The sequence below is a fragment of the Acomys minous genome (genome assembly GCF_964271855.1).
Source record: "Acomys minous genome assembly, chromosome: 13".
NCBI lineage: Eukaryota > Metazoa > Chordata > Mammalia > Rodentia > Muridae > Acomys > Acomys minous.
Window position 1 is genome coordinate 90,087,458 of NC_140495.1, and position 27,783 is coordinate 90,115,240.

The 27,783-nt window shown below is 49.6% G+C and overlaps 1 protein-coding gene across 4 annotated transcripts in view; it reads right to left on the reverse strand.

Moving 5' to 3' along the window:
• Positions 1 to 27,783, reverse strand: part of HK1 (hexokinase 1) — a 104,870-nt gene that overhangs the window by 49,910 nt on the left and 27,177 nt on the right. Inside the window, exon 1 of one of the 4 annotated variants that reach the window (XM_084751936.1) lies at positions 17,067 to 17,259. The exons of the other annotated variants lie outside the window; for them this stretch is intronic. Coding sequence (XP_084608062.1) covers positions 17,067 to 17,129 — 63 coding nt within the window. The 5' untranslated portion in view covers positions 17,130 to 17,259. Of the gene's footprint in view, positions 1 to 17,066; positions 17,260 to 27,783 lie in introns of those variants that run through there. 4 annotated transcript variants of the gene reach the window in all.

The following is a 27,783-nucleotide window of genomic DNA, read 5'->3' on the forward strand; positions in this document are numbered from 1 at the left end:
TCTAAGTGTAAGCAGCAGCTGGACTCTAGCTAGTGTTACCCCCACCTTGGTCTTCCCTTTCTTCTCCCCTGTGTTAGGAAGACCATCTGGGCTGTGGGCCATCAGCTGGGCTAAGATTAAGCTCAGCTCTGCACTTGTTGTAAATTACCTAGCCTTTCTCGGTGTTTGGGGACAACGCTACACGGAGAAACCATGTCTCGAAAAAAATTTTTTTTTAATGATTTTTATTTTGCACACATGGGTGCTGGCGTGTGTGCATGTGTGCTGCATGCCTGCCTGGTGCTCATGGAGGCCAAAGGGAGCACTGGATGTCACCACGTAGGTGCTGGGAACTGAACCTGGGTCGCTGCAAAAGCAGCAGGTGCTCTAACTCTCTGAGTCATCTTTCCAGCTCCAACATCAACCCACTTTGTAGAGAACTTTAACAATGCGACACTATGCCTAAAAAACAGGGCAAATGAGAAGTTCTGCCCAAATTTCCCGGAGAACTTACAGTTTTGTTGCTTGAGTGCTAACTTGTATGACCTCTTTGGAAATCAGTATGGCGGCATCTCTGAAAATTGGTAATGGATTGCCCTCAAGACCCAGCTAAACCACTCCTTAGAGTATACCCAAAAGATGCTCCGCCCACAAGGATACTTGCTCGGCTATGTTCATAGCTGCTTTATTCATAAAGAAAATGGAACTCAGGAGGCAGAGGCAGGCGGATCGCTGTGAGTTCCAGGCCAGCCTGGTCTACAAAGTGAGTCCAGGACAGCCATGGCTACACAGAGAAATCCTGTCTCAAAAAACCAAACAACAACAAAAGAAAATGGAGTATTACTCAGCTGTTTAAAACAAGGACATCTCTTGGAAGAAACAAAAAACAAGGACATCATGAAATTTGTTGACAAACGGATAAAATAGAGAATATTACCCTGAGTGAGGTAGCCCAGACCCAGAATGACAATCATGGTGTGTACTCACTTATGAGTGGGTATTAGCCCCAAAGTAAAGCACGGCCATGCTACGACCCACAGACCCAGAGAAGCTAACAAGGAGGGGATGCGTGGACCTCTCCGTGAAGGGGAAACAGAATAGACACCGTGGGTGGGGTGGCCATGATGAGTGGTCCAGATTGAGACCCACGCCATGAGAAGGAGCCCACCCCTGACACTGCCTGGAGGGCCAGAACCCAGAGGCTGGAGAGCCTGGAGACTAGGATAGAACCAAACATGACTGACAAAATTAATAATAATAATAATAATAATAATAATAATAATAATAATAATAATAATAATGTCAATGGAATGGTTCCTAATGATATTCTGCTATACTCATAGACTGCTGTCTAGCCCAATTGTCATCAGAGAGGCTTCATCCAGCAACTGATGGAAACAGATGCAGACACCCACAGGCAAACATTAGGCTGGATGAATCCTACAGAACAGGGGAAAGGGAGGAGTGTAGGAGCCAGAGGGTTCGAAGACACCATAAGACAACCCACGGTACCAACTAACCTGGGTCCACACAGGTCCTCTGCACATACGTTACAGTAGAATAACTTGGTCTTCTTGTAGGACTTCTAACTGGGAGCAGGCGCTGTCCCTGACTCTGCTGCCTGCCTTTGGGAGCCATTCCTCCTACTGGGTTCCCTCATCTAGCCTTAATAGGAGAGGACGTGCCTAGTCTTGCTGCAACTTGACAGGCTATGGTTGGTTGCCAGCCATGGGACGCCTGCCCTTTTGTGAAGAGGAATAAAGGAGTGGGGGAGGGGAGGGGCTGCCGTCAGGATGTAAAAAATATTAATTAATTTAAAAAGGTGGTGACAAGCCAGCACCTCATGTCATCCCAGCACTCGGGAGTCTAAGGCATGGGGCTCAGAAGTTCAAGGTCATCCTTGGCTACACAGAGTTCAAGGCCAGCCTGGGCTACACAAGACTCAATATAGATATGTCAATAGATGGATGGGTGGACCATCGCACACAAAGGAAAACCCAACAATACTATGTGCTTATTTTTTAGACTAGTCAAATACATTCTTGTGCACCAAAGTAAAAAGTGTGAGTTCTCACCCACCCCAAGTGCTTTTGCACGTGCACAAATACACATGTGGATGCTGGCTTCTCAATTCTGCTTTATGAAACTGGAAATGCGTCGCAGCAGCGCTGGCTCCCTAGCTCCACCTCCCTCTCTCCTCTGTGAATTGCCTCTAAGCTCTCCCCGGGTCACACTGTAGCTCTGCTAGGGAGGGACTCGGGCTGGCTGAACACAGGACAAAGATGGGATGACGCCTACTCACGTGTTACTCCTCCTGGCTTTGTGTTCCTGGCAGCCCCTCAGCCTCCCTACCCTTCCCACGACCTAGCCTACGGGTGTAGTCAGTGACTTTCATCTACAAAGGTCTCCACTGTGCTGGCCGTTTCACAAGCTGCTCCACACCATACTGTCTGGAGAACATAGAACATGTTAGTTTCAATGCCCCAGGGAAAAGGTACAGGTCGGAGAGGTTTCTCACCTGGCCAGGGAAGGACAGGGATGAAGAGCATCCCAGTCCCCTGTGCCATCTTTGCCCCTCCCTCTAATCCAGCTGGGTCCAACCTTCTGCAGCATCAGCACGCTGCTGTCTACAAAGTTCTCGGGTGAGAGTCCACCATGATGGTGGCGGCGGCGCATGCCTTTAACTGCCAGCACTCACTCGGGAGGCAGAAGCAGGAAGACAGCTGGGTTCAGCCTGGTCTACATAGTGAGTTCCAGGATAGCCAGAGATGGTGAGACCCTGTCTCAGAACCAAAACCAAAACAGAAATGTCTTGCTTGAAAACCCAAATCAAGTTTTCCTTTTAAAAGGTTTAAAAAAAAAAAAAAAAAGGCAGTCGTAGCCCACGCCTTTAATCCCAGCACTCAGGAGACAGAGGCAGGTGGATCTCTGTGAGTTGGAGGCCAGCCTGGTCTATAGAGTAAGTTCCAAGACTACACAGAGAAACCCTATCTCAAAAAGAAAAGAAAGGCCGGGCATAGCAGCGCATGCCTTTAATCCCAGCTCTCAGGAAGCAGAGGCAGGTGAATTGCTGTGAGTTCAAGGCCAGCCTGGTTTACAAAGCAAGTCTAGGACAGCCAAGGCTACACAGAGAAACCCTGTCTCAAAAAAAAAAAAAAAAAAAAAAAGAAAGAAAGAAAGAAAAAGAAAAGTAAAAAGAAATCTAATAATGCCCTAAGTAACTATTTTATGTTGGACTGCATTCACAGCTACCCTCGAGACCCAGGACGGGGGCTTCTGGGGACCATGAGATGAAGAAATGCAGATGGCATCACCACCACAACTCCAGCCAGCCCACAAGCCGTGGGCCTGCTGAGCTTTGCAGAAAGCGCAGCACACCTATGAAATATTCCAGGAGACCCAGGCCATTTCCCAGCGGGGGCTGGCTGCCAATGTATCCATCCCTTCCCCAGGCATCATGGGACAATGTTCAGAAGTCACAGCAAACCTGGGAAGGCCCAGGCCCATCAGACTCTCACTTGTGGTCGGTGCTGTCTCGGGGCCAAGCCAGTATCTTCCACTCTACCTCCTACTGCACGTGGCTGCCCCAGCTGCCCGCCCCACCTCACTGCGGCAGATGGCGGCTGCCGTGTAGGGAACTAGGATCTTCCCCACTGTTGGTAGCTCTATAGTGAGGCCCTGTCTCAAAAGAACAAAAAGCAAAACTCACAGAACCCTAGCTGGCCTGGAACTTGCTACACAGATCAGGCTGGCCTTGAACTCACAGACACCTGCTTGCCTCTGAGCGCTGGGATTCAGGCATGCGTCACCGTGACTAGTGACCCCTGCTTCTCCTTCCTCCGTGCTACCTTCAAACTCACCTTCTGCACAGGATATGCCATGATCCACCCGGCCCCACGCCGCCGTCTGTTCCTCTCCTCAGCATCCCCCCAGCCTTAGGTGTCCTCTATATAAAAGTCAGCTGGCCACAGTGCACATGTCATGGTGTGTGTCTTTCCTGATGCCACAGGAACGTGTGCACGGTCCACACCTCTGCAGGACTGCTAATGACTGAAGCACAGGTGTCTCGTCTTCTGCCCTCTGTGTGTCCCCAAGTCCTCAGACTGGTGCCACGACGACGTGACTCCTCGGCTGGGTGGGAGGGAGGCCTCTGAGGGTTTGCTGGTTTAGATAAGGCCTACTGTCTCTCCCTCTCGCCAAACGGCCCAGCGCTTCCGTCCCATCGGAGTTCTTGGCATTTCTAACTCCCTCTGCCCCTCCGCATATATCTCCCTTAATTGGCTGAGGCCCAGAACACCAGGGCCTTAAAGCTAATCAGATTCTTAAGTTCCTGGAAGAGGGTACCGAGCAATCTGCAAGTCACGAAGGGACCGGAATACGAGGGCATGACTCGGGGAAATTGAATTCCCTTAAAGATCTGGCCTCAAGTATCACCAAAGCAAAACTACAACACAAAGGTCCTTGCTCTTTCTCCAGGCTCACGCCCAGCCCTCCTGCATCAGTAAACATGGGGGAAGCCCAAGGATTCTTCACACAACTCTATCCACTCAAGAGGAAAAGGAGTTCCCCCATTTAGGGAGGGGTGTGTGTGTGTGTGTGTGTGTGTGTGTGTGTGTGTAGCTGTTTGTGTTCACATATATGCACACACACGTGGAGACCAGAAGTTAATGTTAGGTCTCAACCTTTCTACTTTTTATTTTAAATGTTTTTTTCATGGGGGCTGGAGAGATGGCTCAGCGGCTAAGAGCACTGGCTGCTCTTCCAGAGGTTCTGAGTTCAATTCCCAGCAACCACATGGTGACTCACAACCATCTATAGTAAGATCTGGTACCCTCTTCTGGTGTGCAGGTGTACATGCAGGATACTGTATACATAATAAAACATTTTTTAAAATGTGTTTTCGTCTTTGTGTTTGAAGAGAGAGTTTCCTTATGTGGCCCTAGTTATCCTGGAACTCAGCCTGTAGTCCAGGCTGGCCTGGAATTCCGAGATCCTCTTGTCTCTGCCTCTGGGGGATTAGAGATGCATACCAACACATCAGCCTTTGCTCACACTGAATCTAGAGCTCACTAGTTCAACTAAACTGGTTGTTCTATGTACCACATGCATACCTCATGCTCACAAGAGGCAGGAGGAGGTGTCAGAGCCTCTTGGGCTGCGGTTCTCAGCCTTCCTAATACTATGGCCCTTTAATACAGTTTCTCATGTTGTGATGACCCCTCAAGCACAAAATTATTTCCTTGATATTTCATAACTGTAATTTTGCTACTGTTAAGAATTGTAATGTGGGGGGCGGGTGGCTGGAGAGATGGCTCGGAGGTTAAGAGCACTGACTGCTCTTCCAGAGGTCCTGAGTTCATATCCCAGAAACCACATGATAGCTCACAACCATCTATAATGAGATCTGATGCCCTCTTCCGGAAGGCAGGCACCCATGTAGGCAGAACATTATATACATAATAAACAAATAAACTGTTTTAAAAAAAAAAAGAATTGTAATGTAAGCCAGGCATGGTGGCGCACTTTAAACCCAGCACTTGGGAGGCAGAGGCAGGCGGATCTCTGTGAGTTCAAGGCCAGCCTGGTCTACAGAGTGAGTCCAGGACAGCCTGGGCTACACAGAGAAACCCTGTCTCAAAAAATAAATAAACAAAGCGGGGCAGTGGTGGCTCACGCCTTTAATCCCAGCAGTCGAGGAGGCGGAGGCAGAGGCAGGCGGATCACTGTGGGTTCCAGGCCAGCCTGGTCTACAAAGGGAGTCCAGGACAGCCAAGACTGTTACACAGAGAAACCCTGTCTAGAAAACCTAAATTTAAAAAAATAATAAACAAAAAAAAAAAGAAAGAAAGAAAAACAAACAAACAACAAAAAACAAAACTCATAATGTAAACATCCTATATGCAACCCCTATGAAAGGCTAGTTTGACCCCAAGGGGGTTGTGACCTACAGGTTGAGAATCACTGCCCTAGAGCTAGAGTTACAGACGGCTGTGAACCACCAGGCTGTTCCAGGAACCAAACCCATGTCCTCTGCAGGAGCAACAAGTGCTCTTGACCACTGAGCCTCCTCTCCAAACCCCTGTGCCCGGTTCTGGGGTGGGGGGGCGCAAACTCAGGTCCCCCTGGCTCACGGAGTTTCTAGCTTCCTACCTGAGCCACTTCCCCAGCACCATTGATTTTATTTGTTTTTAGATTTTTAATTAGTGTGGATGTGCCCAGAAGAGGACATGAGATGCCCTGATTGTGAGCACCCTGACACAGGTGTTGGGAACTAAACCTCATCCTCTGGAAAAGTAACACCCGCTCTTAAATACTGAGCCACCTCTGCAGCCCCAACGATAGCCTGGAACGGGATATGATGGCTATCATGCTCTCTGGCCTCAGTTTCCTTACCTGCCCCATGAGGTAAATGATTCCTGCCTTGTTACCTGTCCACTTACCAAATTCAAAAACCAACTGTGGACTGACTTGGAAAGCTCGGAGATGCTACAAATATCTGTGGGGTTATTGAGGCTCACCCAGAGCACCCGCTCCCCAGGGCACCTTAAGCAGCCAGGTGAGGAGCCAGTGGTCTCCTAGGCGATCAGAGCTCAGGGCCCAAGGCCAGGATCTTGGCCGACATCTGCCTTGGTCTCTAATCCACTAAGAACTTGTGACCCTAGTCAGTGTCCATGTTCCCTAAACATATGTTCAGATAAAAGCCATGATATGTATCTGAAATGCCTACACTCTGAGGCGTCCCTGTGTCTGTCATACGTCATTACTCCTATTTTATGGAGACGGGAGTGACTTTTCGTGGTCCCCGCCTCCCCTGCCCCCCCCCCCCCCGCAAACCCCCCTAAACCCCTAAGGGCTGCTGACTCAGGGATTTCCATTTTTGGCCAAACCACCTCCTTCTACTGCAGTATCCTAAGAAAAAACCGTCCACAATCCAGGTGTCACCTTTGTCTTGGGAGTTTAGGAGGCTGGGGACTGGTTCCCTCCCTCTCCAGCTGGCCACAGGAAGTAAGGACTGAGCCTGCTGTTCCTGTCCCACTGCATTCCAGGGACGCTGTCTTTCCCGGAGGGCACACAGCCGCCTGTATTTTTAGTTGGTTCAATGTGAGAGTTGTGTTCTTTTCCTGGGCACATTCTTGCCCATTCTCCACAGCCAGCACTAGTTAACAGGTGCCAAGGTCACTGGCAGGGACCTTGGGCCTGACCTTAGGATATTATCCTGGTCCTCCTGGCTAGGGGCGTGAGGAACAGGGGAAGGTGTCTTGAGTTTGTTGCTGTTTGTCTGTGTTGCCCTGGGAGCCGAGACAATTTCCCTGTCTGTGAAGCCTGCAGTTTTCCCAAGCACACTGAGGTCATTAATGGCCACACTGAAAGCCATGCAGATCAGGGTAGGTTCTTACTTCTAAAGACTCGGCTTCCTCGGTCACATGGGGATTTTTTTAGCTGGGTGCCGCGGCACAGGCCTGCAATCCCCATCATGCAACCCAGGCTACACAGCAAAACTCAACATCAACAAATTAGGGGCAGCTACTAGAGCTTTGTTTGCTCAGACTAACCGTATGGTAGTGAGGGTGTCTCTTGTTTCAGTGGAATGTCAGAAACACTTTTTGCTTTTCAGGCCATATTTTGGGATGGCTTACCCAGAGCCTCATCAGTGGCTTCTGGGAGCCCTAAGTCCTGGATCACAGTCCGGGTTCTGTATATATGGCGAGAGAGCAGCCTCCCGCGGTGTCAAAGACTCCCTGGGTCCCTGCACTTCTAGGACCCCGTCTGCACCTGACATAAAATGAAGGAAGAAACACCTGCTTTTAAGTTCACTGGAAGGATCCAACCAAACCAAGCATTTTGTTTAATCAAGTACTTTGAAAATGGGACAAAACTTCGCCAAGCCGGTGGTGTGCCCTTATTACGGTGGTGGCCCTGGTCTTCCATTCCACTCACCCCACCCATCTGGACAGGGTCCTGGAAGGCACCCAGGGCCCATGAGAGAAATGAGGTCTGGGGGCAAGTGATGTTGCTGAGGTCAATCTGCATGTGTCAATCAACTGATGGAATCAACGGTGGCTTATTGCATTATCCTGCAGAGGTCAATGGTGGTCCTTCACAAACCACCATACACGGACCTACTGGACCACGGAAGGCATCCTTCAACTCCGAGCAATGGATGGCGGAGGTGGGAGCAGAGATGTTGACACCACACCGCACCACACCACAAGCACAAGGTGAAGAGTGAAGCTGGCATTGGGAAGGAGTGGACCTGGGTGGCCCCAAACCACCTCTGCCTCTCCCCACACATCCTTGCATCCTTTGGACCAGTTTCCCTACACTATAGGGTGAGAGCACTGGGTGTAATCCGGGGACAGAACACCCCTGAGTCAGGGGATCTGTGGCTGGGGACACGCCTTCCCTTAACAAGGAACCTCGCCACTTGGGGGGGGGGGGGTCTCAGTTTCCTCATTTCAACACGGAGCTGTCCTCCTTCCAGAGTCTCACGACAAATTCTATTCCTACGCATGCAGACGAGAGACACGCGGAAACAAACGTCCATGCAAAATTGTGTTCCTGAATGTTCACTGCGGCATTCAAAGGACAGCCAAAATGCCCATCGACTGACAAGTGGGCAGACAAGACTGAGGCATGGGGTTAGCAGCATCCCAGTAAGTGCTACAGGATGCCTTCTCTGCAGCCAAGAAGGCGGAGATGGCACAAACCTGTATTCCCAGCAGTTGGGAGGTTCAGCCCACCAGATTATGAGTTCAAAGCCAGGCTGAATTGAACATATTGAGTTCCAGCCTAGCTAGAATTACCTAGAGAACCATATCTTTAGAAGACAAACCAAGGCCTGGGCGATGACTCTGGCTGTAAAATTGCATAGTGAACAAGCATGAGGACCTGAGTTTGAATCCCCAGCTCTCACATGAAAGTTGGGCATGCATGGCAGCACCTGTCTGTAACTCCAGCACTGGGTGGGCAGGGAAAGGGCAGAGACAGGTGGATCCAGCCAGTCCAGCCAAATTAGTGAGCTCAAGCTCAGTGAGAGACCCTGTCTAAAAACCAAGCTGAGGATGACACAACTTCTGGGCTACACACACATACACACCTACATGCATGCAAATGTGTACATATACACACCAAATTTTTTTTCTTAATTTAAAAACGGATGGCATATAGCAGGCACAGCATGATCTCTGCCCCATACACACCCCTACCGGACCCCTGTGGCCTCCATCCCAGAGGGAGGTTGCCTGCAGGTGTTAGATTCTGAAGCCTAGGATCATCACAGACTGAAGTGAGCCTGCACTGACTTTTTCTTCCATCCACACTGGGCAGGCTCAGTTACTGTTTGCAAAGGGCCGGGCTTCAAACTCCACTGTTCACTTTTCCCTGAAATGCAGGGCACAACCACCCACTCCTTTTACAGAAAGATAGCCAGAGAGAGGCTGTTGGCTTAAGTTGTGGCTGAATAGGGCCGGGCACCTTTAGGAGACAGATAAGTCAACTCTGCTTCCGGCTGATCCACAGAAGGCTGGGGGAGCTCGGTAGCCACCTTGGACCGGGTATAAAAGGCTCAGCTTCAGCAGATGGGGGGAGCGGGGGCGGGGTGCACGCGACTCACACCTAGAGTGGTCAACTTCACTTGCTGGGACTGTGAACAACCAAAGCATTTGATAAGATAAATTAGGAAACAGGCTGATTTCTACTACAGGCTCCAGGGCTGAGCCTCGGGTGGAGGTGACTTGAAATGCTCAGTTTCAAATATACAAAGGATTAAGGACCTCGAGGTGACTCAGTAGGTAAAAGTGCTTGCCGTGCAAACCTGACAACCTGAGCCATGGCACACGAACACAAACAAATAAATTAATTAAATGTAGCACTTTAAAAAAAAAACTAAAATATCTGTAAAAGTTTGTCTATTCCAAGGGTTAGCCTGACCAGGGAAATCTTCACACTCTGCTGGGAGTGTGACAGGGCACACACCATCAGGGCCAACAATTCAGCAAATCTGGTAAATGGTAAAGCGGAGGTGGCAGGGCCCCTTAAAGTCTACAGAAGCCCGCTTGGGGAACTTAAGGCGTTAAAAGAAGCCCGTGCAGACGCTGTTCTCTGAAAAACTAGCAACTCAAACACCTGTCAAAAGAATGGCTGAGCCGGGCATGGTGGCACACGCCTTTAATCCCAGCACTTGGGAGGCAGAGGCAGGGGGACTGCTGTGAGTTCCAGGCCAGCCTGGTCCAAGAAGAAGTTGAGTCCGGGACAGCTAAGACTACACAGAGAAACCCTGTCTCAACAAACAACAACAACAACAAGAAGAAGAACGGCTGAGCTGGCTGTGGAGAATTACACACCGTATGAGCACACGGAGGTTTAAATGAATACAGGCCACTAAGCAACATGAAAATAGTGCCCCCCCCCCCAATAGAACGCAGAGCTGCAGGAAAGAATTTGGCAGGGCTCGTAGGGCAGAGCCCCACTTACAAACATTTAAAACCATACAAAGGAATGTCCCAAGTATTGCTTGAGTTCAGGTGGCCCAACTGCATCTACAGTACTGGACGCTGTTTATGGATACGTATGGTACAAATGTGAAAGCACGCACGGAAATGACAAATGTCAAGTTGAGGAAAGCGGGGCTGGAGAGATGGCTCTGCCTTTAAGAGCACTTGCTGCTTCGCTTCCAGAAAACAGGAGTTTGGTTCCCAGCATCTGTACTGGACAACTTATAACCACCTGTAACTCCAGCTCCAGGGGGCTCTCGTGCCCTCTTCTGGCCTCCTTGGGCACAGGCACGCACACAGGCATGCACACATGCATGCACGTACACACCCACGCACCCACGCACCCGAGCGCGCACAGAGGGCCTGGAAGGATGGCTCAGATATTACAAACACTTGCTGCTCTTGCAGAGGACTCGGGTTCTGCTCTTGGCATCTACATGCTGGCTCACAACTGCCTGTAACTCCAGTTCCTTGGGGTTCCTACTCCCTCTTCTGGCCGCTGCGGGCACTGCACCCATGTGGTACACATACACAGATGAAAACAAAACATGCTCATGGCGGCTCACACCACCTGTAACACTAGAGCCAGGGGAATCTGACACCCTCTTCTGTTCCCAGGCACCAAGCACACACATACAGTGCACATACATGCGTGCAGGCACAAACAAAAACAAAACAAAACAAAAAACATTTTTTTAAAAACCCTCATACACAAAAAAAGAAAAATAATTATAATTTACAAAAATGATGTTCAAATAGACAGTCTCTCAAAAGAAAAGAATGGGACCCAACTGCGTCTGACTTGTCAAGTTGAGGGGTAAGTACATGTACATTAAGTCACATGAGCCTCAATATTTTTATGTGCCTCAAATACTTCCAAATAAAAACAATTTACACTTTTCTGTGAGACGGCAGGTTCTGAGGTAAGCCATTAAAATAGACAACCGTGAGTTTTTCTCCTAAAAGAGGGAGAACTAGCAAGAGCTTTGTGGATTCCAGGCATAATTTTATTGCAACCTGGGGCGGTGGCGAACAACCCCAGTTGCTGGGCAGGGACTCGAAGCCCTTCCTCCTGCAGCACACAGGACGCCCTGAAGGAGGGGGGTGGCACTAGAAGTGCAGGTGTGACACCTCCTGCCCCGCAGCCTGGCTAACCCATTTGTTTGTGGCTTGGTAGTGGCAGGGAACTGAACCAGGCATCTTGCACATGCCAGGAAAAGGGGCTCCCCTTCTGAGCCCCAGCCATGGGCCTCTCTGAGGTTCCTGAAAGACAAGTGAATGCATATACACACATAGCATATTTGCGTTTGCAGTACTCATGACATTTTCTCAGTTGTATTTCAGTGACATCTTACATGACACAAGGTCATTTCAGGATGCTGGGAACAGAAAGACCATTAAAACAAGGGACTTAAACGATAGGATGGTTGCTGTCCATTGGACTCTTCCTTGCAAAGTGTCAATAAGCTTGTTTGTTCAGCTCATCAGAAACCAATGCCATTTTCAGAAATAAAATATCTATCTGTTAAAAACTGCTTTTACTGGGGCTGGAGAGATGGCTCAGCGGTTAAGCGCACTGACTGCTCTTCCAGAGGTCCTGAGTTCAACTCCCAGCAACCACATGGTGACTTACAACCATCTATAATGTGTTCTAATGCGAACTGTATACATAATAAATAAATCTTTTTTTTTTTTTAACTGCTTTTACTGGCTGGGGGTGATGGCGCATGCCTTTAATCCCCATGTTTCAGAGGCAGAGGCAAGAAGATCTCTGTGAGTTCGTGGCCAGCCTGGTCTATAAAGCAAGTCCAGGACAGCCAGGGTTTTACAGAGAAACAAACAGGAACAAAAAACAAAACGCCACGGAAACCAAAACCCAACAAACTGAACAAACAACCCTGCTTTTACTTAAGATCAGATATGGTGAACACAGCTGGAAGGCGGTGGGCACCTGTTCTCCCTTCCCCAACCAGCTGAATGCCCACCTTTCCCCAGGTTAACACACAGAGCCCTGGACCTGGAGTCAAGGACCAAGCGGTGGTGGTTTGGCCACTACTAATTCCTGCACACAGATGCAGGGAGGTGGCTGCCTCTCACTTGGAACATCTCAGTTCCTCCTCAGGCATCACAGAGGTGGCTCCAGAGAGCAACTCCATCAGCCAGGAAACCCTGAGTACAGAGAGATCCACGGCACCCATGCAGGCAGACAACCACGCCATACCCAGACTTTCAAGGAGAAAGCTGTCCACGATTTCCCCCAGGGTAACAGCAGGAGTGTGGGCGGAGGCACCACACGGAGTGATGAGGAGGCCACCTCACAGCTAGCCACTTGCCTCAAGGTCCTTCTCATGAATGATGGGCCACCAGTCTAGGGGAAAAACCTATGACAGCTATGGCGGAGGGGTCGGAGAATATAGCAGACCACTCACCAATGCCGGTTTAACTGTTTACAATTTTTACTGTTCTCTTTTTGTTTTGTTTTGTTGTTTTGTTTGAGACAGGGTTTCTCTTTGTAGCCTTGGCTGGCCTGGACTTACTTTGTAGACCAGGCTGGCCTCAGACTCACAGAGAACTGCCTGCCTCTGCCTCTCAGAGTGCTGGGATTACAAGCGTGGGTCACCAGACCCAGCTCATAATTTTCTTTTTTAAAATTCAGTTTATTGATAATATTATTACTATTGATGTGCATGCAGGCACGCTTTTGTCGAAGTGACAGGACAACCTGTGAGAGTTGGTTCTCTCCAACTGTGGGATCCAGGGATCAAACTCAGCTCCTCAGGGCTTGTGAAGTGAAAGCATTAGCCACTGAATCATCTCACCCGCCCAGTTGTCATCATTTTCTAACTCACCTCCCTAAGCAATAAGGAATAGTTTGGCTTTGAGACTGGGTCTCTGGGTATACCCCAAGCTACTTTCATGTCTTCCAGCTGCTTCTTTTTTTTTGTTTTGTTTTGTTTGGTTGGTTGGTTGGTTTTTTGTTTGTTTGTTTGTTTGTTTGTTTTGGTTTTTCAAGACAGGATTTCTCTGTGTAGCCTTGGTTGGCCTGGAGTCACTTTGTAGACCAGGCTGGCCTCGAACTCACAGCGATCCACCTGCCTCTGCCTCCCGAGTGCTGGGATTAAAGGCGTGCGCCACCACGCCCGGCTCATGCTCCAGCTTCTTTACAGACCGTTTTCTGATACCCCTGGCTCCATCTTTCTTTTATATATTTTTTTTTCCTTCTGCCTACCACTGCCTCCCAAGTGCTGATATTAAAAGCACACCGTGATTGGTCTTTTCTAAGTTATGTCTGTGTGTGCACTATCCAAGGAGCCCAGAGGTAGGCTCCTTCTGGAGCTAGTGTTACAGGTGGTGGTGAGCCACCTGATGAGGGTGTGGGAACCGAGCTCAGGACTTCTGCAGGAACAGTAGGTGTTCTTACCGACTGAGCCATCTCTCAGGCCTTTCATTTTCCTGTCTAAACAAACAGCACACTGTGCAATCCTCCACCCTCCAGGTCGCTCACGGCAGCGACACACAATGGAGGAGGCAGGGCAACGCGAGGCCATGTTAAAAGCCACTTGGAGGGTAAAAGGGCCCCGCCTCCAGCCGGCAGAACTAGAGGCCGCCTGGCGTTCGGATGAATGGAAGTGGTTACAAGCACACTTGCGCAGTTTTTCCTCTTAAAAGCATGAGACGAGTTGAGGAAAATGTGTGTGTGTGTGTGTGTGTGTGTGTGTGTGTTTTATGCCTCTGCCCACCAGGTCACCTTTTTTCATAGCACGCTTTAACCAACACTATGCAGAAGCAGCCTGGAGCCCAGGGCTGTGGAGCTGACAAGTCAGGTGCTCCAGCCAGGACATAGTCTCGAAACTGGATTCCTGATACCTCCCTCCCGGGCAGTGGAAGGAAATGAAAGCCTCTCTTGGGTACTTCTGTATACGGAGCTACCCTGAAAACCTTCCCCAGGAAGATCTAATTTCCTTCCTCTTAGCAGAGAGCAAGGCCCTGTCAATTACCAGAGGGCACCAAGCCTGTTTCCAGAGACCCACACACTGTCTTGGGCCAGGGAGCTGAATCATCATGGCTGCCCACAGTGGGAGAGTCTGTACTGGGTTCCCTTTAGGGTAGTGCACAGAGCCCAGTCCCACAAAAAGAGCAAGATTTGGAGGCCTGCACTCCCAGGCAGCCTTTCTCATGACAGCAGTGGGGCGGGAAGGACAGGCAGCAACAAAGGACTGAGCCCTGGAGGTACTCAGCAGCAGAGGACACTGACTCATCGGAGCAAGCGAGCCCTATGAGCTCAGGGATGCTCCTGGACCACACCCACGTACGGAAGCCCACCCTACAGGTAAATGTCCTAGAAGTCCAAGAAGCACATGAAGTTATGGCTGAGGTACAGGAGGGAACTCTTGATGTTTTTTGTTGTTGTTTTGTTTGTTTGTTTGTTTGGAGAAGGCTGTTTTGTTTTGGGTTGTGTTTTGTTTTGTTGTTGGGTTTTTTAGGCATTGGGTTTTTTGTGTTTATTGTGCGGTTTGGAGGGGTTGTTTGTTTGTTTGTTGTTTTTGTTTTTGTTTTTTGTTTTGAGACAAGGTTTCTCTGGGTAGTCCTGGCTTCCTGGAACTCACTCTGTGAACCAGGCTAGCCTTGAACTAACACACAGAGATCCACCTGCCTCTGCCTCTGCCTCCCAAATGGAGGGATTGAAGGCTCCTCGAAGCCTAGCCTGGAGCTCTTGTTTTTAAGGATCTCCTATACAAACATGGTGAAAGGCTCACCTCAGGACCTTCCTCCAGGAAGGTGCTGGGTTGGAAGTGGGGGATGGGACGTCACACTCTCAGTGAGGGAGGCTTTAGTGAGGCACCATTTCAATCAGAAGTCACAGGCTGAAATAAGCTACAGGGGCCTGGCATTTAGATTGTGATAGAGGTGAGTCAGGCCACTTGCAGTGGAGAACTCTGGTCCAAACCTTAGTCCAACTCTGCCACTGGAGGCCACTCAGCACCGTGTAATGGAGCAGCCAGGCAGCTGGCAGCCACACAGGTGGTTGTGGGTGTGATGCTGGAAGCTTAGTTTACAAGGTCATTGGGCCTCCACCCCGGGGATCTGCCTGAGCCACAGAACGTATCACCGAGTAGGAAGAAGGCTGTGAACTCTTGGTTTAGGAGACCTATTCTAAGTACGCTCTGCCGGGCTAGGACTTCTGTCTTCTCTTCGCATGGGATGAGTGTCAGCAGTCTACATCACCATGGAAGGAGCTCAGGAATCACACACAAGCTCATGCAAAAGTCAGGTCTCCTGGGGCGGATGATGGTGAGGTTGGTGAACGTGCACCCTGAGGTATGACAACCCTAGCTTGTGGCAAGTCCTGGCTACCCTGCTCCTGGTCCCCACCCAGCCTGAGATCCTGGACAGGAGCACCATCTCCAACAGCCTTGGCTCTCAGCATGCCCCCTTCAGCTGACATCCAGGAGTCCCGGTCAAGTTCTTGGGTGGAGGGAGGTTGGAGCCCCGCCCTGGCTCCACCTCTAACTAGCAGTGTGTCCTTCAGGAGGTCACAGTCCTCCTCATGAGTGCCTGACGAGAAAGCCTCAAGTGGGAAAGGGTCAGGCCCTAGCCACCTCTGCTTCTTAACGTCAAAGTCGGCTTAATGATAACATCACCTACCCTAGGGTTGCTAAGGCATACTTAGAACACTAATTTTTTTAAGTGTGTTTCCCTACTATCTCAGACTATTTCTAGAAAGAAAAAAAAAAACATCCTGCCTAAAGTGGCAGAAAAGTGAGATGCATCTTTAAGACCCACCAGCAGACGGCACTTTCCACTAGACAAACTGCCCCTAGTACCAGGCGTTAAGTATGCAAGAACACCCATGCCACAAGCAAGACATGCAGACCCTTCCAAGTTCTTCAAGTGCCCAAAGTGTCTTATTTGAGCTCCTGGGCTGAGACTGCCTGGAAACTACATCTTTAAAGGAATAAAAAATTCCATTCAGGCATGAGGTTCCAGACTTGAGGCCTATGAGCAAAGTTTCCGGTGGCTTCTGCTCCCCTCCCCACACCGGAAAGCCAGGCGGGTCAACCCGTCCTCAGATTAAGGAGCAGCTGCAACAGCTGGGGGAGCCCACTGACAGTTTCAGGAGGGCATCACGTTCTCCAGAGGGGAACCCCAAATATGGGATGCCTGGCTTTCAGCCAGCACCCCCACCAGCTGCTCACTCACCTCCCTAGCATATCTCAGAGATCACACCTTCCCCGCCCACGGCGCATGGACCTTTCCAAACAGGCCTGCTGGTCCCTCCCCAGCCAGGTCCCAGCCCAGCACTGCGTGGGTACCCATCTGACATCCATAATCCTTTTCAAGGACACTGCAGTATGCAATCCAGCCTTAGTAAGGGAGGACAAGGAGGGTGGTCTTCAGCCACTGCCCAGCTCTTCAAAGCACACGCATGCTCTCACGCCGACAATGCCCTGGTGAATCCCAGAACGAGGCCGGTAGCCTGCACCCTCTAGTCCAACCAGATGCTGCCTGGGAGAGGCCGGGGGAGGATGCAGGCGGTGGCGAGCGGATGCGGGAATGCAAGGCTGTGGCCAGGGCGGCGCCGGCTGGACTCACCTTTTTGACTTGGTCATCTTTCAGCTCGGTGAAGTAATAGGCCAGGAGCTGCGCGGCGATCATGCTGGCGGTCTAGGATGCGGGGAAGCAGGTGTGGGGCCAGTGGTTCCTCCGTAGCCCTGGTGAGCAGTGGTCCTCCAGTGGCGGATCCGGGACTCCTCCTCCTCCTCCCTTGGCTCCTCCCCCTCAGTCCCCGGGCGGGGCATCAGCCTGCACGCTCCAGACCTCCGAGCTCCCGTCCCTGGGAGGGTGACAGCCACCAGCCGGCCCACTTCCTCAGTCCCCATTGGCTGCAAGGCGCCTCTACTGCTCTAGGCTAGGGCTTCCTACCCAGAGCGGGAGAGTGACGGCCGCTCCCTCCCGCGCCGGAAAGGAGGCAGCACCCTGCACGTCCCCCACGTAAGGAACGCCCGGTCACGCGTGGTGGCACAGTGCCATGCCTGAGCGGGTGGGTGTGGGAAACGATCTGGAGGGGACCAGAGGATAGATCCTGGAGTGTTGCCCCAGGACACCGCAGACGGACTAACTGGAGCGGGGCCACACCTCTTCCTTGGAGATTAGGGCTCGCCCCCCTCCCATCCCCTCGGTAAAGGGGAAGCACACAAATGGGCGTGGAAAGCGAGCGGAAGCCGAAGCCTGGCGGCTTCACTGATCTTGTACTGGGTCCCTGTGCCTGCCTTCCCTTCAAGATTCAGGACCTACGGATGATGCTCGGCGGCGCCCCACCTTGGCCCACCAGGCCTACATCACAGACTGCTACAGAGTTCACATTGCTAAGCCCAAATCGCCTGCCCCTGTGGCTCCGTGTAAAAGCTTATGCCCCGCCCCTACACACACACACACACACACACACACACACACACACACACACACACGCCCGTGGAATTTGGGCCATAGGCCCCAACCTGTCCCCCATCCTTCCAGCCTTCTCTGACTCTTGGGCACCCTGAGAGTCCAGGCTGAGGACTGAAAGGAAATCGCGCTTGTATCTTATGACGCGCGTGCGTAAGAGCTCAGACATACAGAAGTGACTAGCACTCTGATTTCACAGGTGAGGCACCTGAGGCGACACTTGACATTTGCCGTTCAGGAGTAGGTCTTCAAAGCTGATGACCTCACAGTCGAATGCGGCTTCTCTTAGGAGCTGCTTTTGGAGGCCATGTTCCTGAGACCAGGGCTGCAATGTCGGGTGCCCCGAGGGGACTATAGAGTCTACTTTCTATCCCACACCTGGGGGCTGGGAATCCCCAGCTAAGCCTAGCATCCACGGGGCAAAGATAGTCATGCCCCAGGACACTCCTTCAAGTACTCCAAGGCCCTCACAGCCACCACTCACTGACTGGAGGCCTCCATCCTGAACGCATCCCCACCCTGCCTATGACAGGTGCAGATGTGCCCTAGGTACCCCCTCAGAGTCGCTTTCTTCACTCAAGATGGAGCTACTGATGGCAGAGCCCCCCCCCCATGGCTTTTATGAAACAGTGTAAACACCTGTGTCTAACACAATACGTGGGAAGTACTATCATGGATTTGAGATGGCTACAGGTGGCACCTGTCACCCAATATGTCATAAGTCTCAAACTACTGCCAGATAGCTATAAATCAGGAACAAGGGGTTTTCCAGCTGATGTGAACACCACCAATATGGCCAACAGGACAAAATGGTTCTTCTAAGCAGCATTTGAATTTGCAGATGTTCTTTTGCCAGCTCTCAGGGCTAAGAACTCTTTGAGGATAGAGGGTTGTTTTTGTTTGTTTGTTTGTTTGTTTGTTTGTTTTCCCATAGCTCAGTAGGTTAAATGGACCGCCTCTCTGAATCCAGTGTCAGGGTCACCCAGCCATCACTGTAATCTGTTCACCATTACAACCTTTACCCAACAAGCCAGAGTTGGGAAAAAGCCATGCTTATAGACAGGTAGGGACCTCTGTTGTCCCTTCCTCTAGCCCCTGTACCACGGTGACTCGGTACACAGGCACATACACACAGCCAGGCACCAAGGCCTAGCATTATTTCCCAATTACACATCTCTAGGTCAGACCCACTGCTGCTCCCAGCACCTCACCCGCCCCAGCTCTTCCTCCTTTCGAGCCAGAAATATGACAAGAGCGTTTGAGCTATCTTTCTGGTGGCTGGTTGTTGGCTATCGGCCATCCAAGCCATTCCGAGCTCCAGGCCACATTAATCCCACTGAAAAGCAACCTAATTGCATCATGCCTCTGCTTGCTGTCCCTTCTGAGCCGTCTACCCTGATGGAGCCATTTTAAACACGTTGGCCCCCGGAAGCCGACCCTACTCTTTCATTGCCCCTGGCCATGGTAGGGCTATTTCCCACTGTCCTCACACACACACACACACACACACACACACACACACACACACACACACACACGTCCATTCCATTGTGTCCTTAGTACCTTGCTCACCCAGCCGACCCAGCTCACACCTGCCCACGTTCCGACTTCACCGAAGGCCAGCTTCCGCCCTTCCTCCCCTAGGCAACCTCCCCTGACCTCAGGTACTCACCCTGGCCTCCCAGGCCCCAGCACCTCCACAGGACACACTCGGACAGGGCTCACAGTCCATGCAAATGGAGACCAGGGCTCTTCTCTACAGACAAGGACCCGGATGTACAACTGGTGGGCCATCTTGCCCAGTGGCGGGTTGTGGTAGAATTTGGAGCCAGGACTCAAACCCAGTTCTGATGCCCAGCCAGGACTCGGTCCATCCTACCCCACCACCTCAGGCAGCCTGGGCCCCAGATAAGCAACACTGAGTCAGGACTGCCTCCCTGATATGGGTGACTGTCTCTTGGAGGCCTGGGCTTATCTGCTAGGGCAGTGCTGCATCTCCTCTCACTTGAGCCGAAGATCACCTCATGTGTGTTTCTTGTTGGGTTTTTCGTTTGTTTGGGTTTTTGGGGGGAGTGGTGGGTACTGAGACGGGCTTCCTCTGTGTAACTCTGGCTGTCCTAGAACTCACTCTGTAGACCAGGCTGGCCTCAACTCACACAGATCTGCCTGCCTCTGCCTCCTAAGTGCTGGGATTAAAGGTATATACTACTGTTTTTATTTTTTTTTAGATTTGTTTGTATCTGAATATTTTGCCTGTATATATGTATATATGTGTACCATGTATGTGACTTGTGCTCAAGAAGGTCAGAAGAGAACATCCGATCCCCTGGAACTGGAGTTAACAGATGGTTGTGAGCCTCCATGTGGGTGCTGGGAATTAAACCCAGGTCCTCTGCAAGAGCAGCCAGTGCACTTAACCTCTGAGCCATCTCTCCAGGCCCTCAGGAGTGGTTCTCTCTCTCTCTCTCTCTCTCTCTCTCTCTCTCTCTCTCTCTCTCTCTCTCTCTCTCTCTCTCTTTTCAAGTCAGAGTCTCTCTGTGTAGTCCAGGCTGGCCTCGAACACAGAGATATACCTGCCTTTGCCTCCCTCGCACTGGGATTAAAGGCGTGTGCCGGCCACCCCCGCCCCCGCCCCCGCCCCCGCCACCCATGTGCCCATCACCATGCATGGCTCTTGTTATTCTCTTCTCGTTGCTATGTGTCTTTCCCCCCTTATTCCCTTACCCCCAAATTCTATTCTTCTTGATAACGGCTTATGTAGCCCAAGCTTGAACTCTCTGTGTAGCTAAGGATGACCTCCAAATCTTTTTTTTTTTTTTTTTTGCTTTGTTTTGTTTTGTTTTTTCAAGACAGGGTTTCTCTCTGTGTACTCCTGGCTGTCCTGGATTTGCTCTGTAGACTAGGCCGGCTTTGAACTGTGATCCCAAGTGCTGGGATCACAAGTATGCACCGCTACACACAACACATACTTGGGATTAAGGCCAGGGCTTTGTGCTTGATGGGCAATGGCAAGTACAGTGCCAATGGAGTTTCACCTCCAGCCCATGCTACGCAGGTCTTAAATCCCAGCTCAGCTGCCTTGATTATTCTAGGACCCACAGGAGGAAGTCGACCCAGAGAGTCTCAGGCCTCTGGGCAAGCTGCATCTTTCAGTCAAGTCGGCTGAACTCTCAGTTCATTCACTGTAGCTCTCCTGGTACAAGTCGTGGGCAGGACCAAATGTCAGGCTGCCACCCTACCAAACACACCCTCCCAGAAGACAATGCAGGCTGAATGCTTAGGACACCTATTCATTTCCATCCAACCCACAGTTCTGGGTGTCACTCCATGGTGATCTCCGACAGCCTGGCTGAAAACCCTGGCACCTGGGAGCTCCCTCCTACCAATAATTGTGTTTACATAATGTCACCAGTTTACAGAGCAGTTTCTCATGGATTGCCTCATTTCTCCCGATAACAGCCTGGAGAGGTTACGAGGACAAATATCATTATGCCCACTTAACCAGTCAATGAAGTGTGTGTGTGTGTGTGTGTGTGTGTGAGAGAGAGAGAGAGAGAGAGAGAGAGAGAGAGAGAGAGAAGAGAGAATGAGAAAAGAAGACACAGACACCCAAGTGTTCCTATGTGTTGCATCGCTGCTTTGCAACCTGGCTAAAAACTTGCCCAATGAGAACTGCTGATTCAGACCCTGGATTTCCATAGGGACCAAGAGACCTAGTGACTTCTATAATGAAGCCCCAAGTAGTGCTTCTTTTTTTTTTTTTTAAAAACAACCTATCACCTACAGCCTGTAGAGGATTTCTGATGCGGAGTACCAAGGGGTGAAAGTTCATTGGGACCTTTAATTAGCTTTGCTCCAAAAGCCACCAGCACCTCTAGGCACCACCTGTAGTGGCTGGACTGGTAAAATCTCATTGTCAGCTGCTTTCTCTCTGACTAGCCTAAAGCTCTGCCCTCTAACATGATAACAAGGTCAATATGCGGGCAACTGCTAAGCCAAAGCTATACGCTATAATGTCTTGTTTAGCCCAGCTAGTGTTTGTTTAGTTGGATTTTTTGTTTGTTTGTTTGTTTGTTTGTTTGTTTTTAGTTTTTTGAGACAGGGTTTCTCTGTGTTAGCCTTGGCTGTCCTGGACTCAGGGAGATCTGCCTGCCTCTGAGTACTGGCATTACAGGCATGCGCCACCAGCCGGGCTCCAGCTAGTGTCTTATAAATACCGGCTAACACTTTCCCATTATTAGATTTCACTGTGAAACCCACTATTTCTGGCATCCAGGGTCTAGCCACACATGTTGATAATTATGTAGCATGGGCTGGGCTAGACTTGAGAGCAGCTGCTACCTCCTTGAGCCCAAGGCAGGCACCTGGAGCCAGCCCAAGCCCACACAACACACCTACTCCCCTGAATGACACACCTACGACACACCTACGACACCTGTAAAGCATTGCTTGTGCCCTAATGGATGGGTCTTATAAGCAATGGGCCTGGGGGAACTAGGGCCAGGGTTGAGATGAAGCAAGAAGGAAACGGGATGACTAATGTAACTTTTGCATGAGAGAATTTTGTACCCCGTTATCTCTCTAGCGTTCCCCCAAACACCTGCACGTTGGGTATTATAATAGCTTTTACCTGCCTGCTTGGCTCTATTCTGATTGGCTCACTGCTACTGGGGTAGAGAGCTAGACTTCCGCTACCTCAGGCTCTGTCCCTAGGGGGCTGGGGAAGGCCTTGGGGTGGGGGGAGGGTTAGACTGAAGGCCTGAGGCACCTGTTTGTTTGCTTGCTTGCTTGTTTCTCAACACAGGGTTTCTCTGTGAAGTCCTGGTCATCCTGGACAGACTTGCTTTGTAGGCCAGGCTGGCCTGGAACTCACAGAGCTCTACCTGCATCTGCCTCTCCAAGAGCTGGGATTACAGGTGTGCGCCACCATGCCTGGCTCTGAGGCACCTCTTTTAAGCACCTGCTCTTTATCTCAAGCCAGGCCTTCCCCACAGGAAGCCCTTATCTTATTGGTCCTAGCAGTTGCAAGTGGCCGTGCTGACCACCCTGACTGTCCGGGACTTTGTTGCCCGGTTCTCACACTTAAACCACCTTCACAGAGCCGACAGAGGTGGCCTCCACCTGACGCCTTTGATTTAGTGCTAAAATACACTAAGAAGAGCTTAAACGCACCATCTACATCTGTGCCTAGACAGGGTTCCCAGCGAGGAGAGCTCAGAGTGACTCTAACATACAAGCAACCAAAAATTAAATACTGACTTAGTATTTTTCTAAGAAAAGATCTTTTTAAAGTTATTTTATCACCTAATTTCCTAAAGGAAAAGATATTTGAGCTCAGAAAAGTAAAAATTCGTTGTGTTTGTTTGTTTGTTTGTTTGTTTTGTTTTTTCTGTTGTTTGGGGGTGGGTGGTATGATTTGTTTTGTTTTGAGACAGGGTCTCACAATGTCACCTTGGCTGGCCTGGAACTTACTCTGTAGAGCAAGCTGGCCTCCAACTCACAGAGGGCTGCCTGCCTCTGCCTCCTGAGTGTTGGTATTAAAGGTGTGCGCCACCTCGCTCAACTATAAGTCACTTTTTATTTTTATTTTTATTTTTCGAGACAGGGTCTCTCTGTGTAGCCTTGGCTGTCCTGGACTCGCTTTGTAGACCAGGCTGGCCTCGAACTCACAGTGATCCACCTGCCTCTGCCTCCCGAGTGCTGGGATTATAGGCATGCGCCACCACCGCCTGGCCCATAAGTCACTTTTGTAGTTTTGGCTTCATGGTAATAACAGGTTAAGGCCTGGGTACAGCGTGCCATGTACCAGGTATTCTGGATTCTCTGCGGCTCAACGGCAGAGGATGTGCTCAGCATCTTGCACGTTATGAACTGCAGTGTTTTTGTTCCTCTGGCAACAATGGTGCAATTATAGAAAACAAGAAGCTTAAGGTCTTCCTGACATCATTTGTCAGCATTTATGGAATTAGCATCTCTTCAGGCTGGATTGAATTCAAAAGTTTGGTTTTTTAAAAATGCCTTTTGAGAGCCAGGTGTGGTGCACATGCCTGTAATCCCAGCTCTCTGGGAGGCAGAGGCAGGCGGCTCTCTGTGACTTCAAGGCCAGTCTGGTCTGCATATTGAGTTCCAGGACAGCCAGGCCACAGAGTGAAGCCTGTCTCAAAAATTCAATAAGCAATAAATAAATTACCATTTGAGTTGCTAATGAGCAATTTAAAAATTGTTCAGTGGTGGGCTGGAGGGATGACTCAGTGCTTAAGGGCACCAACTGCTCTTCCAGAGGACTCAGGTTCAACTCCCAGCACCCACATGGCAGCTCACAACTATCTGTAACTCCAAGATCTGACACCCTCACATAGACATACAAGCAGACCAAACACCAATGCACATAAAAAAATTAAAAGAAATAAATTCTTAAAAATTGTTCAGTGGATTTTAGCTTGGAATTAAGACAGACTTTCTTCTTTCTTTATTCCTTTCTTTTCTTCTTTCTTTATTCCTTTCTTTTCTCTCTCTCTCTCTCTCTCTCTCTCTCTCTCTCTCTCTCTCTCTCTCTCTCTCTTCTCTCTCTCTTTTTCCAGAGACAAGGTTTCTCTGTGTAGCCTTGGGTGTTCTAGACTCACTTTGTAGACTAGGCTGGCCTCGAACTCACAGAGAGCCGCTTGCCTCTGCCTTCCAAGTGCTGGAATTAAAGGTGTTCATCACCACATCCGGCTTAGGATAGACTTCCTAACAATGTAATGGCCCTAAACATGCTTCTACTGTCTTATACTGTGTATTTATGGGAAGCAATTTTCTCATCATTGATAATTACGAAATTAAACAATGACTCCAGAAAGACCGTAAGGATTCAGTTCCAGTATATCCTTCAGGATGAAACGGAAGCTCGGCTTTAATTCTTTATGGAAAAACACACCCATCTGATTAGCAGCCAAACTGCTCTCATCTTTAATGGGCAGCAGGGAAGATGGCTCTGTTGCCATGTCAGCCTGACTACCTGAGTTCCATCCTTGGAACCCATCACGGAAAGAGAGAAACTGCTGTCTACGTTGTCCTCTGACCTCTACACATGCATGCATGTGCACCGACATTCCCCCCTCAGATAACAATCATTAATCTAAAAATTATAGCCTACTATAGTAGTTCAGGCCTTTCATTCTAGCACCCAGGAAACACAGGCAGGAGGATTTCTATGAGTTTGAGGTCACTCTGGTCTACATAGCAAATTTCAGGACAACGATGGCTACACAGTGAAGCCCTACATTAAATAGTAATTTAAAGTAAATTATGATTTATTACCAGTAAATATTTTTATTTGTATACTACATTATATACCTATGTACTCAGGGTCATATAAAAAATTCTTAGGCAAAAGTGGGTTAGAAATGAAAACGTTGAAGAAGCCCTGCAGTGTGGGGCAGTGGTGGCACACACCTTTAGTACCAGGCCTCGGGAGGCAGAGGCAAACAGATCTGAGTTCAAGGCCAGCCTGGTCTATAGAACAGCCAGGGCTATACAGAGAAACTCTGTCTTGAAAAACAAAAGAGGAGGAGGAAGAGGAGGAAGAAACAGCGCTACTGTATTCAAAACGTAGGAGGCAGAGGCAGGATGGTTGCACCAAATTTGAGGCCAGCCTGATCTACATAGCAAGTTCCATGCCAGCCAGGACTACATAGCGAGAGCCAATCTCAAAGAGACACAATCTACAGGAGTGTCTTTTTAACTTTTTATTACCTCCTTCTAACGTTGGGGTCCTAGCAACCACTTTTATGCACTGAGCCACCTCACCAGCCCCTCTGTAAGTATATCTCAATGTCAACACCTTGAAGAGTCACTCTTGTCAGGCCTTTTAGGCTTCACAGGCCTCCCAAGCTCCGACACACATTTCCAGTTTCTCTGCGCCATCGAACCCTCTCCCCCATAAAGCCCAGAAACACAGTGTCTCCCACTGAAGTCATTTATTCTTAAATATGCTTGTATCTGCTCTGGTGCCTCACTCCTGTAATTCCAGCACTTGGGAGGCAGAGTCAGGAGCATCAGGGCCAGCCTGGGCTACATATTTACACTTTGCCTCAGATAACCAAATGCAAAACAACAACAGCCAAAAGAACCCTACTTATTCTCAAGCGCCGCCCCCATGTCATTTTTTTCACCTCAATAAATCTCTAAGATGCCTTCTGCTCTGTAATGTGCCAATGGACAAGACAGAATGTCTGACCACATTTTGAGAGATAGTGAACAAATCCTATTTAAATATTTATTAGGCCAGCGCCAGCGTGGTGTCGCTAGCACAGCCACATCCCATGATGACCACTTTTCCTCTGGCCTGACTAATCAATGCTTCTGTTTTTAGCTGAATTCAGCCACATAACGCCCCCTCCTCACCCTCAGGATCATATTTCCAGCCTCCTCTGCAGCTAACTGCGGCCATGTGGCCAATCTCCTCCTAAGGAGATAAAGAGACAGAAGTGAGAGTGTCTCCTGGTGACTTCTGGTAACAGCTTTTGTGCCATCTCCTTCCTACCAGCTATAAAATCACCGTCAGAACGCCAGCCAAGCACTGCATGGACACAGTGCTCAGAGAGGCCAGACAAGGGCTTTGTGTCCCCTGGAACTAAAGTTCCACACATTTTTTTGGTGGTTTTTTTTTTTTTGAGGGTTTTTTTTGTTTGTTTGTTTTTGGTTTTTTGTTTCCAGCTCCTTATTTAGCTGCTGTTTTAAGATGTTTTTATTTTTGTATTTGTTTTTTAGGGACTTTCCAGGTTGCCCAGGCTAGCCTTAAACTTCTGGGCTCAAAGGATCCCCCTACTTCAGCCTCCAAAGAGCTGAGACTATAGGCAGGCAGCAGAACACAGCTACTTCACCCACTACAGGGAAAATACAGCTTAGTGATTTTTGATACAATCCCTGAGCAAGAAGATCCTCACCACATATTAGAAGTTCAGAACTTTCCCTCTCTTTCTGGTAGCTATCACCTTGCAGATTGCTATATGTGCGGGTCATCGGCAAACAGTTATTGTGTCCATATCTTTGCCTGTTCTGGATGATTTATATAAATGGAACTAAGCAAAATGTGGTCTTTCATAACTAGCTTCTCTTACTTGGCATAATTTTAAGGTTTATCCGTGCCACATGTATCTGAACTTTATTGTTTTGTTGCCAAATAATATTCCATTGTGAGGACATACCATGATTTGTTTAGCCTTTCATCAACAGATGAAAATTTGGCTTTTCTCCCCACTTTAGAAAGTTAAGGTCATCTTCGGCATGACTGCCTCCCTGAAGTGCCACAGACAGAGTGGCTTAACGACATACATGCATTGGCTTCTGATTTAGGAGATTAGAAAGCCAAGGTCAAAGCAGGCAGGGCTGGTGGTTTAGGTGAGAACGGCCTTCGTAGGCTCATCTGGATGCTTGGTCACCAGTTCTTAGAACTGTTTGGGAAGGATTAGGAGGTGTGGCCTAATGGGAGGGGGCGTGTCACTAGGGGTGGGCTTTGAGGTTTTAAAACCCATCCCATTTCCTTCTTCTGCCCCCATCTCTCTCTTCTGTACTTGGGAAGTAGAGGCAGAAAGGCCCTTATGAGTTCAAAACCAACCTGGTCTACATAGTTTCAGGCTAGCCAGCTAGGGCTATACAGTGACACCCTGTCCAAATAAAAGACAATAAAAATCCACAACAAGAACTTATTAGGCAGACATACAGTCCTAGCCTGTGACACCAGCACATAGGAGGTTGAGGAGGGTCATGAGTCACACTAGGTTACATAGTGAGATGTGGTCTCAAGAAAAGTCATTTTAAGCCGGCCTGGTCTATAAAGTGAGTCCAGGACAGCCAGGGCTACACAGAGAAACCATGTTTTAAA